The sequence below is a fragment of the Cladophialophora bantiana genome (genome assembly GCF_000835475.1).
Source record: "Cladophialophora bantiana CBS 173.52 unplaced genomic scaffold supercont1.4, whole genome shotgun sequence".
In the NCBI taxonomy this organism is placed as follows: Eukaryota; Fungi; Ascomycota; class Eurotiomycetes; order Chaetothyriales; family Herpotrichiellaceae; genus Cladophialophora; species Cladophialophora bantiana.
In genome coordinates this window covers 628,806-645,791 of record NW_015971578.1, presented here as the reverse complement: position 1 = coordinate 645,791, position 16,986 = coordinate 628,806, and the positions used below count along the sequence as shown (strand labels likewise).

Sequence of the window (16,986 nt, the reverse complement as noted above, 5' to 3'; positions counted from 1 at the left end):
GGGGGGGGGGGGGGGGGGGCAAAAAAAGACCAAGCACTGCCTTACTTGTAGCAAATACGTTTAATAATGATACTGAATAACGTGCCTCCTCGTGCTTGCTCCCCCCCAATGGAAGGCAGTCCCCGATGCTAGAATAGCCCAGAAATAGAGGGGCAAAAAATGTCACGATGTACTTGGTATGAAGAATGATCCGCGTTTAGTTTAGCTGGTCTTGTGCTTGGTGATTTCCCGGATATTACGGTGGAAAAGATATCCTGACCCTTTTGGTAGACGTAGATATATTCATATATAATCTGTCACTTCACGGCCGCACGGCGTCTTGACATCAAGTGCAGAATTCAAACCAAACCAGGCTCACAAACGATCAGGCCAAAAGTCAAAACAGGGGCAAGAAAGGACCAGTTAGCTAAAACCTTACGGAAAACGAACACACGACGACAACATATATACCGAGATGTGCATGAAGAGAACGTGTCCTACTTGTCGTAAGTCTCCCTGCCCATCCCCTTTTTCCTAGACTCCTTTGATTCTCGAGAGCTGAGGGGAAACATGTCCTCCTCTCCTCTCGCCTTCTGTTCCTTCACTTCCTTCTTCCCATCCCAAGTAAAGTATCTTTCCTTCACATCAGCCAATCGGCCCCATTCCCCCTTGGGGAACCATCCCCTGCGCGCTCTTTTCGCCTTGAATTTCTTGGCACGACGACGCCTTGGAAATGAAAGAAAACATGCACTAACTCGGGGTCCGAGCAGAGAAGACGACGTGGTGGGGTTGCGGGAGACACATCCCCAGCGTCATGGACTCGATACCCAAGGACGCCTGGTGCACCTGCAAGCCCACGGTCGAGGTCAATGGGAACGTGTACCCGCCCAAGCAGGGCGCAGGCCATCCTGAGTAGGCAGGCTGTGCATGCGCGGATTAAAGAAAGTAAAATGAAAAGAAGGGACGGGTGGAAATTGAAGGAACAAGCAGGCAGACGGACGGACAGATGTCGGATCAGGGGGGCAATAGGGTCGCTGAGGGAGGTCCATTTCATCTCGTTGTCTGGAATCTTTGTCTTTTTGGAAACGCCCACGAGGGACACGCAAGGACATACGGGATACCATTCAGCATGTGTTCTCCATGCCTGCTTCGTTCCTCTCCATCTTCACATCTTCAAGTGAAGACGATGCCACCGTCAATGACCATCGTCTGGCCCGTGACAAACTCCGCGTCTTTTGAGCACATGAACCCGCCAACAACGTTGCCGACGTCCTCTGGCACACTCACGCGTCCCAACGCCGTCAAATCCGAGCTATACTTTTTGACCGACTCGCCCTTCTTCCTTCCTTCGATCTCGCCCAACTTCTCATCAATGAGATCCCACATCGCTGTCCCAACAATCCCCGGAGCGTAGGCGTTCACGTTGATCTTGTGCTTGGCCATCTCCATTGCAAACACTTGTGTGAGTCCCCTGACTGCCCATTTCGACGCGCTGTAGTGCGACAGGAGCGGAAACGGCTTGAAGGCAACGATGCTTGCTGCACCAAGGATCTTGTATCCACTGCTCCCTTCGGGCACGGGTCCCTGAGATATCATCTGTCTCGCCGCGTGCGTATAACATAGCCACACTCCCATGAAGTTCACGTCGAACATTCTGCGGACGTCTGCGTCGGAAATGTCCAGTGCCGGAGCGACCTGCGCGATGCCGGCGTTCGCGACCATCACCGTCAGGGGACCAAGCTTTTCTACCGACTCTTTTATCATGGACTGCACTTCTTCTGAGGAAGTTACGTCGGCGACTACGCCGATGGCGGCGCCGGAGCCATGTTTGGAGTTGAGCTCGGAGACAAGTTTGTCGATGCCGGGTTTATTGGCCGAGACGTCGTTGATGCAGACGGCGTAGCCTTCTGCTGCAAGGCGCCGAGCGATGGCTTCGCCGCTGGGAGGAAAGGAAGGGTTAGGGAGTGCTGATTGATACACCAGCATGTAGAAGTATACTTACATCCCGCGAGATGAGCCTGTCACGATTGCGGTCCGCCTGGCCATTTGTTCTGTACGATAGATCTCGAGATTCGACGGATGAAGGGTCGAGGTGCTGTTCGATATCCTAGGCGAGGTGATCCTTGAATGGCTTCGAGTTTTTTGCAGGTCGGGAGCGCCTGGGCCTCACTCGGACAACGAAAGATATATGTTTACATTGTGCAACGTTGCCAATCTCGCTGCTGTCATCCCGAGGTCTTCTCCTCTCCGGACACGCGGAGTGTTGTGGTAAACCTACCAGCGTGAGTTATCCATTGATTGTCCTCGAACCACTTGAAGGTGGAGTAGCGACATGCGTGAGCAACAGTAGGGCGAGCTTGGGCGAGGAGGAGAAAGATGGAGTGAGAGAAAGTGCGGGGCAATGAGGACCGAACGCAGCTCGGGCGGGATGATTTCCGAGATATGTACGTCCTCCCAAGGTCCTCGATACGCCTCACTGGATGGTTTCACGGTGGACGAGTGGCACGCTCCTGGTTGGTTCTGAATAGTTGATGTTGTTGAATTTGTGGAGGGTCATCATAGGAGTGTACGGTAATCAGGGGGGTGGCACAAGAAGATGTCCTTATGCTGCCCTGGGAACTTTGTCTTGTTCGACAGCGCTGCTTCCTCTGCCGGCTCGGGGCAATGGCACCGAACTGGTTTTGCGTTCGCGGATTGGGCTGTCGAGGTCAGGCTCCCTAGGCCTCATCCTGGTCTTCTCCTCATTCACCAAACCAGGACTGCGAGGCATCCCAATGCGTTGCTCGTCCAAACTCAATGAGGTTGTCGATGGGTCCGCTGACACTCCGTTGATTCGTACTGACTGAGGAATCCCTAGAGCAAATGGTGACCGGACGAGGAGGAAATATGTCCGAGACACAGCTTGGTGGTACAAAGGCACAGAAGTACCATCATGTTAGTCATTTTGAGTAACAGGAACTGGGTTCAGAACGTGAGGAACGGGACCTGAACTGCCCACAAATCAATCCATGAATTTGCAAATTGGCAATCGATAGCGGTCGATGTTCCAGTATTTTCGGCGGACGCCCTGCCATTCCCGCGTCAAATCGGGGAGCTCAACGGTCTCCCATTCCACGTCGAAATCGGACTCAAACAAGTCAAACTCGACAACCTTCTGATACACGTCGTAGGTGATCTGTCTATCGGCACCCATGCCGTTGAAGAAGGACCACCGGCCGTTCTGGTTCAGGAGGCTGATCACTTGCTCCGAAAAAAAGCCGCGAAATGTGCTATATGACTCTGCGAAGATGTCGAAGTAGATGGCGTCAAAGGTCTCGCCTTCTGCGATGAGTTGCGGAAGTACAGTTTGCCATTTTCCTCTGTGAGCGACCACGTCGGACTTCTCCATCCATCCATTTCTTTCCATGTTACTGAGAACATCGGGGTGAGCTTCCACAATATGGTGACTAGCTGGTTTGTTGGCATGGTTTTGAATGTGCGTATCGATGATGCCCATGCCGAAGCCGATGTTCAAGATCTTGAGTCCCGGTTCTGAGAGTAGAGCATGAGCAGACCGAAGCATAACGTCGCTTTCCCATGACATCATGACACCGTTTTGTTGTTCATCTAGAAGTCTGTTGTCGCCGACTGATAGGGCTGAGGAGAGGTAGACAGAGCTTGTGACATGTTCCTGCAGACCGTTGGCTTCCAAATTGTCCCGACCATGCGACCCTTCTGCCCCGTTGACATCCTCGCCGTCTTCGCCGCCGTGGAGTCTTTCGTACTCTTCCAGGCGATTGAGAACCATCTCGGCGCGGACTCCAGCATCAACCATAATTTGGTAGAGACCATGCAGACCCAGACGGTAGGCAATGCAGCCGGGGGTCTCATCATTCTTGTCTAGCTGGTTCCAGATCGCGCCATTCTCGAGCAAGAACTTGAGAAATCGAACACCACTCTCTTCACTATGCACAGGATGAGCAGCATCTCCGTTGACCTGTCTTGCACAGGTAGATATTGCGGCATGCAGCGGTGTGAAGCCTGTGACTGAATCTTGGACATCGACAGCTTTGCAGTCCGGGAATGAATAATGATCGATACACCTTTCTAGTGCCCGTATGTCGTGGTTGGCGGAGGCGCGGATGATTTCCTGGACGTTATCCACAAGGACGCTACCGTTGTTGCCCGTCACTAAGGGTGTAGCCATCTTGACATGGGCCAGCTCAGCAGCTCTCTGACCGGCAACCCATCTGATGCCCATCGAGCCATCGAGATAATGGTGGCATGGCAAATTTGATATAGGCTGGCGGAAGAATAGAAAATCCGAGGCCGGGCCAAGACCGGCTAAAGGCCTGCAGAAATCGCCATCGACTTGCCCTGGCAAACCAACTTCAAACTAACCTCAGCTTGGTTTGTCTTGCTTTCTAAGACTCTCGCAGCCTCCATCCCATCGCGAGATGGCCATCCTGTCCATCTGGTGCCTTTTCGAGACTTAATAGGAAAGTGGCCTTGCTGTCGAGGCTGTCCTTGATTCTACACTAAGGGCTTGATTTCTCCGTCCATCCAGCCTTGGTCGTAAGACGTCTTCCACCAACGCCACGCGAGCGCAATACGACGGACTCTGCCAAAATTCCAAGACTGGGGGCTGCAGTCTACTTTCCCTGGAAACATGAGGGCGTCTCTAACCAAACCATGTTTTTCCGTATCATCAAATCGTGATGCAGAGTTCCATGATATAGTAAAGGTCCTCTTTGAGCCTTTAGCCGGTTGGGGTCGCAGCTGTCGAGAGTTTTCACGCCGAATATCCACCATTAAGACCGTCAATATCATTGTACGGTGAAAAACCGCTAGCCTGGTGATAGTGAAGCCGCGCTGGCCTTTTGGACGACATTTCCGTTGCCGACGCCATCACATTTGAAGCAGCAAAGCTGCCCCACCTAGAAACACAGCAAAGTCCGGCAGCCCGGCATTCAACCACACCATCGATTGTCCGACCGCTTAGCTACTTCTCAGCGGCCAATTCCCTTTATATCCCACTTTCTTCGTAAGGAGGATGGGCAAGCCGAAAGGTAAAAGCCTCAAATCGGCGACGAGTGACACTCCGCAAGAGTTATATTCCGAATCGGTTTCTCTTCCCAGGCCGACGAGCCCTCTGAAAGCGGCCGACGGCCATAATGTGGCAGGGTGGGCGGACGAGGACATCCGAACCTACAACGAATTGCTCAGCGAAAGAGCTAAACTGGAAAAGGAGAAAAACGAGCTGGAACAGAGATCCTCCAGGCATCAAACGCAGAGAGCCCTCCTCGATGAGAACGCGACGGCTCTAGACAAGCTCTTCAAATCTCAATTAGGAGGTGACTTCAAATTTACTGGCCCGGGAACCTGCTGCTTGGACTTTGACGTGACAGGAGCGGAGAGGGCCGAGGGCGCTGATGCCTCTTGTAACCACGAAATCTGTTTGCGGGCAAAGACGGGCATCTCTTGGATGGAGATGGACACGATCAAATACTACCATGCGAGAATCATGGCAGAGAAATCGCAGAGAATGCAAAACGCACTGCGCAAGCAGAGGGATGTGGAATTAGTGCGGGTTAAGAAAGACGACGAGGAGGAAGCCGCCACAAGAGCCCGCAGAAACGCTCTTTTAGAAAAAGCTCGCAACAGCCTTCATTTCCTACCCACACCGAAGGATGACAAAGGCAGCGCTGCCGGTGCTTTGGAGACATCGGCGTTAGATTTGCTCCCCATGGCTTCCAAAGACTTTCTTCTCGATCCCAAAAACAGCGCCATTTTGGAGGCCGCCAAGGAGAACGAGCATATCGTGCGCAGAATACGGGGCAGGCTGGATAAAATTCGACACGACGTAAATGCTGGAAGGGTCTCTCCTGCGGACGCCCGTGTGAAGCTGGATCAAGCTAATTCTGAGATGGCGGAAGCCGAGAGAAAAAACAATGAATTCCGGCAGATGATCCTGGATGCCGAACCCGCTATTTCACAACTTCAGCCTCCCCCTGCTGCGACAGGGACGCGCACAACTGCCAGCACCTCAGCAAGCTTGACAACAGTTCTTCAAAACACCTTGGCATCATCTAATGCCGATGCCTTTTCTCAAGCCCTCAGTGTGATGAAGGGTTTCTTCAGTGCCTCAGATCCGCACGATGTCCAAACTGCCATCACCGACTTGCGCAGCGTACTGGAACTCAACGGTCCAATGTCCCCAGTCCTACAAAAATCCTTCAAGGCTCTTGAAGAGATGCTTGCTAAACCAAATGCCAAAGGCTTCACGGTCGACGTCACCACCGGTGACGGAAAGACGCGAACCTGCAATAACGTGGTCGAAGTCATGATGAACCTTCGATTAAAGATGCAAGCCTCTGACAATCCCTCCGCCGCTGCCGATCCCGACCTGAATCTGGATGAAGACACGATCAAAGCCAACCTGGAATGTATCAAGGTCGAAGATGCCGCAAAGAAGGAAATGCAGAAGATGGTGGAGAAGATGGGTGGAGACACCGCCCTGAATGTGACAACGGCGCTCAAGAAGATCAAGGCAAAGGCTATTCTGAAATCGCCCATTCCACCGCTCTCCGATATCGTCCTCGACGATGTGATTACCGATATCCTCTTTCAGCGATCAGTCAATGCTCTGGTTATTGAAGCCTCAAAGGGTGCGAGCCTGGCGCAACTTTCTGGAAAGGTGACCTCACTTGTCATTTCGACTTCCCGAAACAGCCCGGGGAAATATTTGGCAACGCTGAGCATGACCAAAGATGCTATAACCAAGGGAAAGAAACCCCCACCTGAAGTACTTCTCGAGGCGGTGTCAAAGGTGGAAGTCTCCATGACACAGTTTGTCAAAGCGTACGGGGAGAAAATAAAACAGATCGACGCTGAGGAAAAGGCGAATCCTAACCCCCCGCCCAAGCCTGATCTCCCTACCAAACATATCCTGGAAGGCACACATGTGGATAAAAAGGCCTTTGAGCTTTTCAAGAAGTTCTTCCGCACCCCAGCGGCGAATGACACCGCGGCATTGCGAGCCCGTTTCTGCGAATACCATCACCTGCATATTGAAGAGGGCATATGGGACATGCTTCACGTTGTGCTGAATCATCAAACTTCGGGTAGATTCTGGTGGGCAAACTGGGAGGCCGAAAAGAAATATTGCATTGAAAACATGCAAGTCGCCGCGGCTACACCTACAGCAAAGATTGCTGATACTGTCTTGCAACTGCAAGAGCTTGGCATTTGTCCTGCGAGAGCTGCTATTATACTTACACAGCGCATCGCATTACAGATGAGACAGGACTCCGAAGCTGCAAAAATCAACATTATGGCGCTAAGGGACATTTACGCAGATTGTGAATCTCTCAAGAACAAAGAATGGGCCCGTTCTTTCAATTTCATTGGACAAGCCATGGCAGATACCTTCGCGATGTTGATGTTTGAGTTAGTCGGCCAGATCAATTTCGAGATCGCGATCATGGCCGCAGACTTCCTGGCTTTCATATGCACATTCGTGCTGGGATCTATGGACGCTATACGAGCCGAACTTAATCTGCGTTACCTCGAGCAGTTCATCCTCAGTACTTTGATGGAAAGCCGGACCCCAATCAACAAGTGTCGAGATATCTTCTCCCGATACGTACACATATGCCAAGATTCCTCGAGGTTCAGATGCTCGCCGGAGCATAGATGTCAAGCGACATATTCCCGTTATGTCACCGAGAAATTCGCGTCACTCGTCCCCGCGCCACTGAAAGTAACCAAGAAAGGAAAGGAGAACCCAGAAAAGGCTGCTTCGTCTTCAGCTAAACTCGGGACTGGGGCCGGGCCTCCGCGACATATCCACGTTCGAGTGACAGTCAATGCTTATTGGGACGTTGCAAAAAGTCTCACGCCGCATTTGAAATGCATCGAGGGTAACAAGAAGAAAAAGAAGAAGTGTTTTTGCAGTCAACCAGACCAGGAATTTGCTGAGCAGATCCAAGTTCTCAAGCACTCTCTCGACATCAATCTTGCTGAACTCGAGACCATGATCAAGAAAGGCTTGAAACCTCCGAAGGACTTGTGGGACGTGCTGGAGAAAAATGCTCTGGCCCTGCATGAACGCCCTGTAACCTATGAAGGAAACCAAAGAAGAATAGCAGAACTGAGGGCGAAAGTGGGAACCGGTCGATTTGCGGAGATTCCTCCTCCCAAGGAACCAGCGGCCAAGGAATCAATTGACACGCAACGGCAGCTTAGTCTCAAACAAGTTCCGGTCAATATTCCCAGCATCCAGAACAACCTATCGAACAACAACCCCGAGAAAGGGAACCTCGAGAAGGGTGCGACAGAGAGTTCTTCGGGACATCGAAATGATCTATCGAACTCAAGCGAACCAACAGCAGCGTCGGCTGAGACTAAATCCGCTTCCACAGCCGATCAAGACGACGAATCCGATTGGGTGATGACGGAGCGAGAACTTGAGATCAGAGACCAGCTGCTCACGTTCTCCGACAGCGTAGATATGATGCACTCATTTGCTTCAGTCATGCATCATGGCGTGAGTGATCTCGCCCTTGATGGCGTGGCGTGGCAAATCGAAGACATGCTCATCGGCCATGTCGAAATGGCTTGGATTATTGCAAAAGCTCAGGGCTACACCGGATTGCAAACTTGGATGGAGTACTATTACGCACAAACCATGCCCACTCCCTTGGGGGAGAACTTCAAAGTCAATGGTAGCGGCGATTATGGCAATGATGGAAGTCTAGTTGATGCAAGCGCAAGAAAGAAGACTATCGCCTTCGACATTATCAGCAAGATGGGCGGCGCGAAAGGGAAGCCGCAGTCTCAAATTATTGGCTCTACGCAGACAGCTGCAGGGAACTCGGCGGCCGTCAGTGCAGCTCCGGCTCATTCTGCCGTGCAGCAAGCCGAACAAGCAGTTGCCGACATGGAGCGCCTCGGTCGAAATTTTCTCTCGCAGATGGAGATCGTCTCGAATCGCCGCAAGCGCATGCCAAAGCGCAAGTGGTAGCACGAAATCACGGCCTGCCTTAGTCCCATACAGACGGCGGAATCATGTCAGCGCAGCAAAACGCGGCTCGACTCTTTCACACTTGGTTTGATTCGAAGTTTCAAGGGCGTGCGGCGTTATGGGGTAAGGGGGAAAAGCGAAACAGCATGAGAAGATCTCATTGCTCTCCCAAGGAAATGCATTACGCGATGATTGAATTTCACAAGGGGTAACGGAAATGAATTCGAACAAATACGCAATCAATGCAGTGGCCATGCTTGTTAGAACGCCCATCTCAAAAACCAGAAAGAAGAAAAAGCACAAAAAAAATTTTATGCTGCGAACCACTAAATACTACTCTAATGCTCGATACGAAATACTCGGGTCTTGTATTTTTCGGGGCTCTACATAGGCCCTGCTGGACAAGTATGCATGCATGGATCGAAGGTGGCGTGTCATCGCTTGGTCAATGAGTGCTTCATTTTCGGTATTGATTGCTCATCATGTATGTATGTGTTCGAGTGGAAAGTGGGGATTCTCGTCTTTTTTTCTCTCTTGGTCGCATTTCGGGACAACGCTGTGTTCGGAGATGCCATCAGACGGTGCAGAAGCAGGGGCGGATTGAAAGGTGAAGGGAGGAAGAGAGAAGGGGTTGGGTAACGAGCTGGTGGCGGAACAGCATGTATGGCAAGGCTGTATCCGTGTGTAAGGCGTGTCTGTTACACAGGAGAGAAGAGCAGGCTGGAGGTTGATACGGCTGGGAACTGCCAGCACCGGTTACAGCAGATCGGTCAATAGGTCAGTCGTAGTTGGGTCCGAAATGGCAGACGTGTGCAAATTATGAGCAGTTTCTCCTTTTCGGTCTTTGTATCTCGTCGATTCCTCCCACTCTTTTTCTGCACCAGGCGAGCGCGCAAGAAACCTCTTCAACTTAATGCTTCCAATGTATTTGTTCGCAAAAGGTATCCATCCCACGTTTAGGACCTCGCGCGTGCATAGATCCATTACATACCATGATGCCGACTCTAAAACGCCAGTTGTCATTCCCCCTTCCCCGAACGACTGTCTTCAGACCTCGCCCGAGAGATGTCGACAGCATCCTCAAAAAGCTTTTAGCTCGGAGAAACCACCACGCAAAAAGTGTCAGTCGTCGACTCCAGTCTCCCCATGGCTGAGAGCCACCAGAATAGGCCATCTCCATTTCTCCTTCCATTTTTTCCCAGCGGCCCAGCCATCACCTATCTCTCCAGTCTTCAAACCCCCGCCGCGCCTGGCGCATCCTTGTCTGCCTTTAGACTCAGTAGCAACTCACGCATTCTCTTCTTGGAACTTCCGTCGCCACCACCCGACTGCCCCTTCCCGCTAAGGTCAACCAACTTGGCAATTCTCTCCCAAGCCGTGCCTCCCGCAGTAGTATCTTCTCTCTTTGCTAGAAATTCCTCTGCCTCTTTCGCAGTCTGTGCCTTTTGCTTGTCGACTTTTCGGTTGTAGGATTCGTAGAAGGAGTCGATGTCCTTCTGTGCGGTGGAGATTGTCTCTTCCTTTTTGCGCTGGCTGGCTTCGTCGCGGCGGGCAATTTCGGCGTCCCGCTTGGCTCGCCATTCACGGATGGGTTCAGTGTCTTCATCTTGTACTGGAGCAGTGTAGTTTGTGTAGCCGCTAAAGGGGGTCGAATCAGTTATGGTGCCGCCCGGTGCGACATTCTGTTCATTTTCTCTTGTGTCAGTCAACTAGCCACCCTTCTCCAAAAGCAATGTTAGAGGTGCATACCTCGTTTCGTGTGTCAATGGCAGGGAAGGAGCTTTCAAAGTCGTCTAGGTCATGTTGCCCGTCACCACCTGATGGCAGTACTGGAGCAGATGTGAACTCGCCGTCACCACCTAATAGATCGTCGTCGCCGTCTTCGACGGTAGCAGCACCAGGTCTATCGTTGGCATTGAATAGTTCGGCGTCCTCTCCCAGCAACGCCCGTTCGCGCTCGAGAAAGCTGCCTTGGGCAGCCGGATCGGGGCGGATATCTGTTTCACCTGTCTCAGTTGTTAGGGATTTGTGGTACACGAAGTCTATGATGTTGCGCGAATCAGATCTAAGCCTTACCTGCATCGATGTCTTCAATCGAAGGGAACCGGTCTGCCATGATGGAAGAGAGACGCAGGGGCGGAGGCAGCGCGCGAGTGGGACGGAAGGCTGCCGCTAAGCAAGACACAGATAATAAGTCACTGAGTGTCTGAGAGTGATTACAGAGCCAAGGAGCCGTAGGAAATGGCAGTGCAGTTGGGTGGTCAAGTTGGCACTTTTTGTAAGATGCTTGGTTTGCAATGGAAAGTCGCAGGGGGAGACAATTGGTGTGGTGGGAAATCCGCCTGTCTGACAAGGCCGGCGCAGTGGAAGAGTAGCCAAAAGACTGGGGCAAAATAAGAGCTATTGGCTTGTCTGACAGAATATGGCCAAGCTGGGACTTGCTGGGACTCTCCTTCCGCAACTACAAACCAACGGCAGTATGTACGTCGATGTATTCGGGAATGACACCCTTTCCACGAGATCGGGATTGTTGTCTCCCTTGTTCCCCGGAGTCGTGCCTCGTCTCTTCATCTCCCTGCAGTTGGGAACGAACCCAAGGCGAGCATGTCTTTGAATTCATAGCTTAATTGGTGCCTTGTCGCCCTTACTTCAAGCCCATACGAGCATGCGACATTGACATTGTGTCTGCTTACTCTCCGACATGTCGAGCCGCCATCGCTAATTGGACTGTCATCAGGGCTTGGGTTCGATACCTTTCTCTGCTTTCTGCACCTCACATATTGACCGACACAGCCACAGAAGGGGCCGTTTGGCTTTGGATGCAAGTCAGCCTAAGGCACCAATACCTTGTTCAGACACTCCTCCACCAGTCTGGTACGTCTTCGCCCCTGTTTCTGGAGTTGCTGTGAAGACGGTATCCTCCATTGGTCAGGTTTCTTGAATACTCGACTTCAGGATGATCCGGCAAGTCCATCAGGATTCGTTTACCGCAAGAACGCGACTTTCATCGCCTCGGTTCACTCCGCGGAATCGTTACCATGTCTATATTTGCTGTTGTTATTATGCAGGATCCCACTAAGCAAGACGCGCCTCGCCCGCCAAGGGGAGTTTCACCAGCAACGACATCTTTGAGTGGCCCATGATACACAGCTGCTCCAGACATTACTATACTATATAAAGATGATAGCCTCGCTGATTGTGTGTATGATAGGATAATATGCGACACCCGAGCGGCTATTCCAAAAGTCATGTTTGTCAGTTACACTCATCCTGCCCAACTGAGGGACCCGGACAAGCAACAGCAGGTTTCGTCCTTTGCAGCACGTCGACAACAAACGAAGACGCGCAAGAAAAAGCCCGAGGGCAAGACGCGGGCTTCCACAACCCGCTCATTCGAGCCACTCGTCTGGCGTGCTCTCAGTTATACGCAACGGCGCAAGCCCAGATTTGAACATAAAAGACCACAAACACGCACGGATCCGCAGGCGGACGCCGGCGACCTGGTTGCTCCATTATTCAACAATCTGGGGGGAGTGCGTGAGGATCCCTTCGGATCGTACCCCATCGAAGCCACCTATTTGGTGAAGTGGGCTGTCGATCAATGTACGTCGATATCGCCAAGAGCGCCCCTAAGGGCGGATTGAAGAAGAAGACTAATTTTCATAGATGTACAAGATGTTGCGGTCAAAAGCAGAGAACTCTTCACTGAAGCAAATGGAGACAACTGGTTGATGACATATCGATTTGCCGTCTCTCTCCAATCTGAACTCCTCTTTGAATGCCTTGTATTATATACTCTCTGTCAATTACCCCCTTCCTACAAGCCATTTCCTGGACTGCGCCGGATTCGTCTTCAGTATCGAGCAAGCATTTTGACGAAACTACGCCAAAGGATATCCGATCCTCGGCTGTGCGCCGATGACGTTACTTTGCATGCTATCACCACTTTGCTCGGTTCGGATGTAAGTCCTTTCTGTGCGAGGACGCTTCAAAGCTGACCTTTCTCTTCAGTTTCATATGGCTGAGGATGATTACGTGGAGATGCATCGAGCTGGCCTAAGGCAAGTCATTGCCATGCGTGGTGGATTGGAGACAGGCAATTTCGATACAATGACGAAGTTTACGGTAACGTCGTAAGGGTCCCCCCAGGCGAGGGAATGAATCCCGCTAACCCAAGCAACATGAAGAACCGAGTTTCTGTGTGATATGGCCATAAAAAGACGACAGACAACCAAACTAAAGCCCATCACTCCGGAATTGGTTCTGCAATATCCCAAACAATCTTTTCCTCGCGAGCTTTCTAACCTGACGGATAATCTGCCGGATGGCTTTCGTGAACTGGCAGTTTCCTGCAAGATTTCTATCCAGACAATTAAGCTCCTTCACCAAGTCGCTTTAAGGATGACCGGAGAGCGTCCCGAAGCGCTCCCACACGTCTGGGGCCGGAGTGAGCAATTCGAATTGATGCGCGTCGTGGCCACGGGAAGTGTACCAAAATTGGAGCGACAAGTCTGCCTTCTGGTCCTCATTTTCGAACGGTCCTGGCTTGTGACGACTCCCGACTCCGTGGCACCACGAAGAATGTATGGGCGAATAGGTCAGGTATTTCGAGACCGCTTGCGAGAAGTGACCCAGAATATGGCCGAGCTGGGGACGGACGTGGACAGCGACTTTATGATATGGGCAACAATGGTTATTGTGACGGCCACGGATGAAAGCAAGCTGAGTGAAGAAGAGAGAAAGGAGCTCATGGCGCTATTGTTTATGCTATGTCCGCAGACGAAGAGTTGGAATACGACCATGGGTTCTCTAAGGAAGTATTACTGGAGCCAGGCCTTGATGGCTCAGTGGCACTCGGAGTGGCTAGCAGCGACATCTCGCAATATATAGAAGGATTAGATAGACTGGGTCAGCGACGATAAGTAACCATACATGTCCTCTGCATCTGTAGTCTTGTAATTGCTCCTGTCATCCAGCTCCATCAAGCATTACAACTGCGTGTCACGTGTTGGGGGCCGTCATTTGAACCGCAATTTGTACAAAATAACAACAAACTCCATCGACTTTGGAGCTCAACTTTGTCCTCTCAACCCATCTAATATCATCATCAGCCACAGATAATTCCACAATTCGCGCCTTGAAGGTCTTTACCAGTAGGACTGGATCGGATTTGGGCGGCTACGACGAGATCGTTGCCACTCCGTTGCAGAGCAATCTCCCTCTCTCCTCTCTCACACAGCCTGCCATAGCTCGTAGCATAACCCATCCCGATCGTGAATCCCCCGTTCACTTCTGCCTGGGCCTTGCTTCATCCAACGCGTAGAAGACAAGGACCTCAAAGGAACGGCTGCGCGCTCTCCATCTTACATCCACGTCCCCGGGTGCCGCATGGTGTAAAAGGAGGTACCACGGACCAACATGTCGTACACCGACGAAGCTCTCAAGGCTAAGCTCTCGACCCTCAACGAGACGCAAGATAGTATCGTCTCGGTTTCACAATGGATCATGTTCCATAAGTACGTCCCTTCCCGAGCTGGCATACCTCTTGCTATGGAAAACCATTTCGCCAATATCAACCACAACTAACCCGTTGTTCTCCAGGAGACATGCGGATCGCATCGCAAACTACTGGCTCACCCGTCTCCGCGATTCACCGCCACCAAAACGCCTCAACTTCATCTACTTGGTCAACGACATTGTCCAAAATGCCCGAGCCCGGAAGCGCACCGAATTCCCGGACGCGTTTTCTCCCTTGATGGCTGAGGCCATCCAGACCGCCTATCGCTCCTCGCCACCGGAGATCCAAAGCAAAATCCGGCGAGTTGTCGAGGTATGGCGAACGCGGAATGTTTTTGAGGTTCCGATCTTGGATGCCATCGATGCGCGAATTGACGAGATCGACAAGTCGAAGGGATCGGGAGGGAAGAAGACCCTCATGGGAAACTCACTGTTCGGTTCCTCTTCATCCTCAGGCGCAATGCCAAAGGAATTGGAGACCCTAGCGCCGTTACAGATCGCCGTGACCAAGGAAACTATTTCCGCCAGACCTGCCATCGACAACGCACAGAACGAGTACGCCAAGCTCAACGATCCAGAGGCGGTGTTGCCCAGTCCGCCCGTCCACGCCGCGCGATTGTCGAGCCTGATCAAATCCCTTGCTGCGGCTGAATCGTCCGTGTCAGCCAGTATCCAGGCTAGAAAGGCGCTAATTGCGGATCTTGAGCGGATCTTGGAGATTAACAAAACAGCGCTGACGAAGGATGAAGAGACGTACTTGACGCTGGAGAGTCGGAGGGCTAGCACCGAATCAAAGAAGCGAGAGGTCGAAGATGCCATTATTCGTGGTCTGTCGTCCGCTGAGACAGCTTCCTCATCCGAACATTCCGGTGTCACTAATCCGGCGGGTGTTTCGAGCAGCGGCGGCGACATTCCAGGCAACGACATCGGCGCAAACAACCTCAGTAGTGAACCCTCAGCTAGCCATTTCCTCTCCGGACGTCCTGAGATCGAAGAACTTACCGATGACGAGGGCGACTTTGTGACCCGAGGCATGTTCGATCAACCCCAATCCAACAACGCACAGTGGGATCAATCAGCTCCCGCCCCTGTTCCCGCTGCTTCCCCGGGCCGGGCGAGCTTTCGACCCAACAACCCCGCCGTCGCAGCTGCCCTGGCGGACTTCTCCAGCATTGGTGCAACACCAACACCAGACTATACGGCATTTCTACCCAGCAGCACCTCCAGCGCGAGTGGCCATGTAAACGCACCTGCAATGCCTCGCGTCCGCTCTGCGAGTGGTGGACAAGGCGTCAATGGGTTCGGCGCCAAGAGACGGAAGATATCTCACGGTGAGGACGAGCAAGTTCCTGATCTGGGCGAGATGGGCATGGAAGGATTCGGCCAAGCACAGAGCCAAAGTCAGGATCAAGGCCAAGATCAAAGGCCCGGAGTGGCGGGAGGACACCAGGCAAATTTTCGGGGCGACGACCTCTTGAAGAATCTAGACGAGGACGTGGATGAACTGTTACGGCAAGAGGCCGCTAGGGGCGGTGAACATGAAGTGCCAGGGATTTAGAATGTTCCCCTTGAGCGTTGTCGCGAGACTCAGTACTGCGAACGGTTGAACTGGAGAGTTGTGCTGCCGCAGAGTATAGTAGTCTTGAAGAAAGCTGGCTATCGAGGTCCCGATGATAATGATGATGATGGTGGTGGTGGTGGCGTTGGTGGTGGTGATGATGGAGAGAAACACTGCGAGTGGGACACAGATATGGCTTCTGCGGTCCACTTTGTGTCCTTGAACGAGCGCGCCTTTGGGGGCGGGAGGCGGAAAAACGAATGAAACATATGTATCATTACTCCGTATCATTGTTTCTTGCTAGGAGGCGGTATTTCAATGGGATGGCAGAGCACGCACAGAGCGAGAGAGAGTGTGTGTGGGAGAGATTTATATCTCGGAGAGGGAGGAACTGAGCTTTAATTTCGAGGCACTCAGGTCAATGTGTGATATTCCTTCGCTAAGTGTGCGTATGTACAGCTTCCTTCGAGACAACCACTTCTATTGTAGGCCAAGCAGAGAGAGCGAAGAAGAGAGGAAAAAAAAGAGCGAGAAAACTGAGTGGGTATCTCTTCTATTGCTCTCTAATCATGCAGAAGAAGCCGCTCTCTCCCCCTCTGTGTATATGTGGGCGCGGAAAATGTGTTGTACCAATCAAGAGACTTTCCGATCCAGGAACGCAAGTGTGTGGAAGAAGCCTCCTGTTCTCAGCCACATTTTGCTTTTCCAGCCTAGAGTCCAGCGATCTTTCATCCACCTTGCAGCTTCACGATTGTTATGAACAAATCCTGGCCAACCGACCAAATATATGTTACCAGGAGTGAAGCTGCCTCGGCGGTCCGCTGCTTCAAGCAGTGTTCGCTGGATGTCTGGCATTCTGTCTAATACTGCGGCGGGCTATGTCCCCCAGCGACAGGCCCGTGGGTTTGATTTCATTCCGGGACAATAC

The 16,986-nt window shown here is 51.9% G+C and overlaps 6 protein-coding genes across 6 annotated transcripts; 3 read left to right on the top strand and 3 right to left on the bottom strand.

Annotated features, from left to right (window-relative positions):
• Nucleotides 1-1,152: 1,152 nt before the first annotated feature.
• On the bottom strand, nt 1,153-2,025 carry Z519_03018 (uncharacterized protein; the record flags this gene model as incomplete). Its single annotated transcript, XM_016760771.1, has 2 exons — nt 1,153-1,918; nt 1,982-2,025. 2 exons carry the CDS (start codon nt 2,023-2,025, stop codon nt 1,153-1,155), a joined length of 810 nt encoding a protein of 269 aa, XP_016622621.1.
• A 955-nt stretch (nt 2,026-2,980) lies between these two features.
• Nucleotides 2,981-4,165, bottom strand: Z519_03017 (uncharacterized protein; the record flags this gene model as incomplete). Its single annotated transcript, XM_016760770.1, has 1 exon — nt 2,981-4,165. One exon carries the CDS (start codon nt 4,163-4,165, stop codon nt 2,981-2,983), a length of 1,185 nt encoding a protein of 394 aa, XP_016622620.1.
• Nucleotides 4,166-5,011: 846 nt separating this feature from the next.
• On the top strand, nt 5,012-8,983 carry Z519_03016 (uncharacterized protein; the record flags this gene model as incomplete). Its single annotated transcript, XM_016760769.1, has 1 exon — nt 5,012-8,983. The coding sequence occupies one exon, from the start codon at nt 5,012-5,014 to the stop codon at nt 8,981-8,983; it is 3,972 nt and encodes a 1,323-aa protein (XP_016622619.1).
• A 1,232-nt stretch (nt 8,984-10,215) lies between these two features.
• Nucleotides 10,216-11,099, bottom strand: Z519_03015 (uncharacterized protein; the record flags this gene model as incomplete). Its single annotated transcript, XM_016760768.1, has 3 exons — nt 10,216-10,665; nt 10,733-10,989; nt 11,060-11,099. The coding sequence occupies 3 exons, from the start codon at nt 11,097-11,099 to the stop codon at nt 10,216-10,218; spliced, it is 747 nt and encodes a 248-aa protein (XP_016622618.1).
• A 1,132-nt stretch (nt 11,100-12,231) lies between these two features.
• Z519_03014 (uncharacterized protein) lies at nt 12,232-13,873 on the top strand (the record flags this gene model as incomplete). Its single annotated transcript, XM_016760767.1, has 4 exons — nt 12,232-12,586; nt 12,650-12,945; nt 12,995-13,116; nt 13,171-13,873. The coding sequence occupies 4 exons, from the start codon at nt 12,232-12,234 to the stop codon at nt 13,871-13,873; spliced, it is 1,476 nt and encodes a 491-aa protein (XP_016622617.1).
• Nucleotides 13,874-14,401: 528 nt separating this feature from the next.
• On the top strand, nt 14,402-16,058 carry Z519_03013 (uncharacterized protein; the record flags this gene model as incomplete). The annotated part of the gene is made up of 2 exons (XM_016760766.1): nt 14,402-14,499; nt 14,585-16,058. The coding sequence occupies 2 exons, from the start codon at nt 14,402-14,404 to the stop codon at nt 16,056-16,058; spliced, it is 1,572 nt and encodes a 523-aa protein (XP_016622616.1).
• Nucleotides 16,059-16,986: the final 928 nt, after the last annotated feature.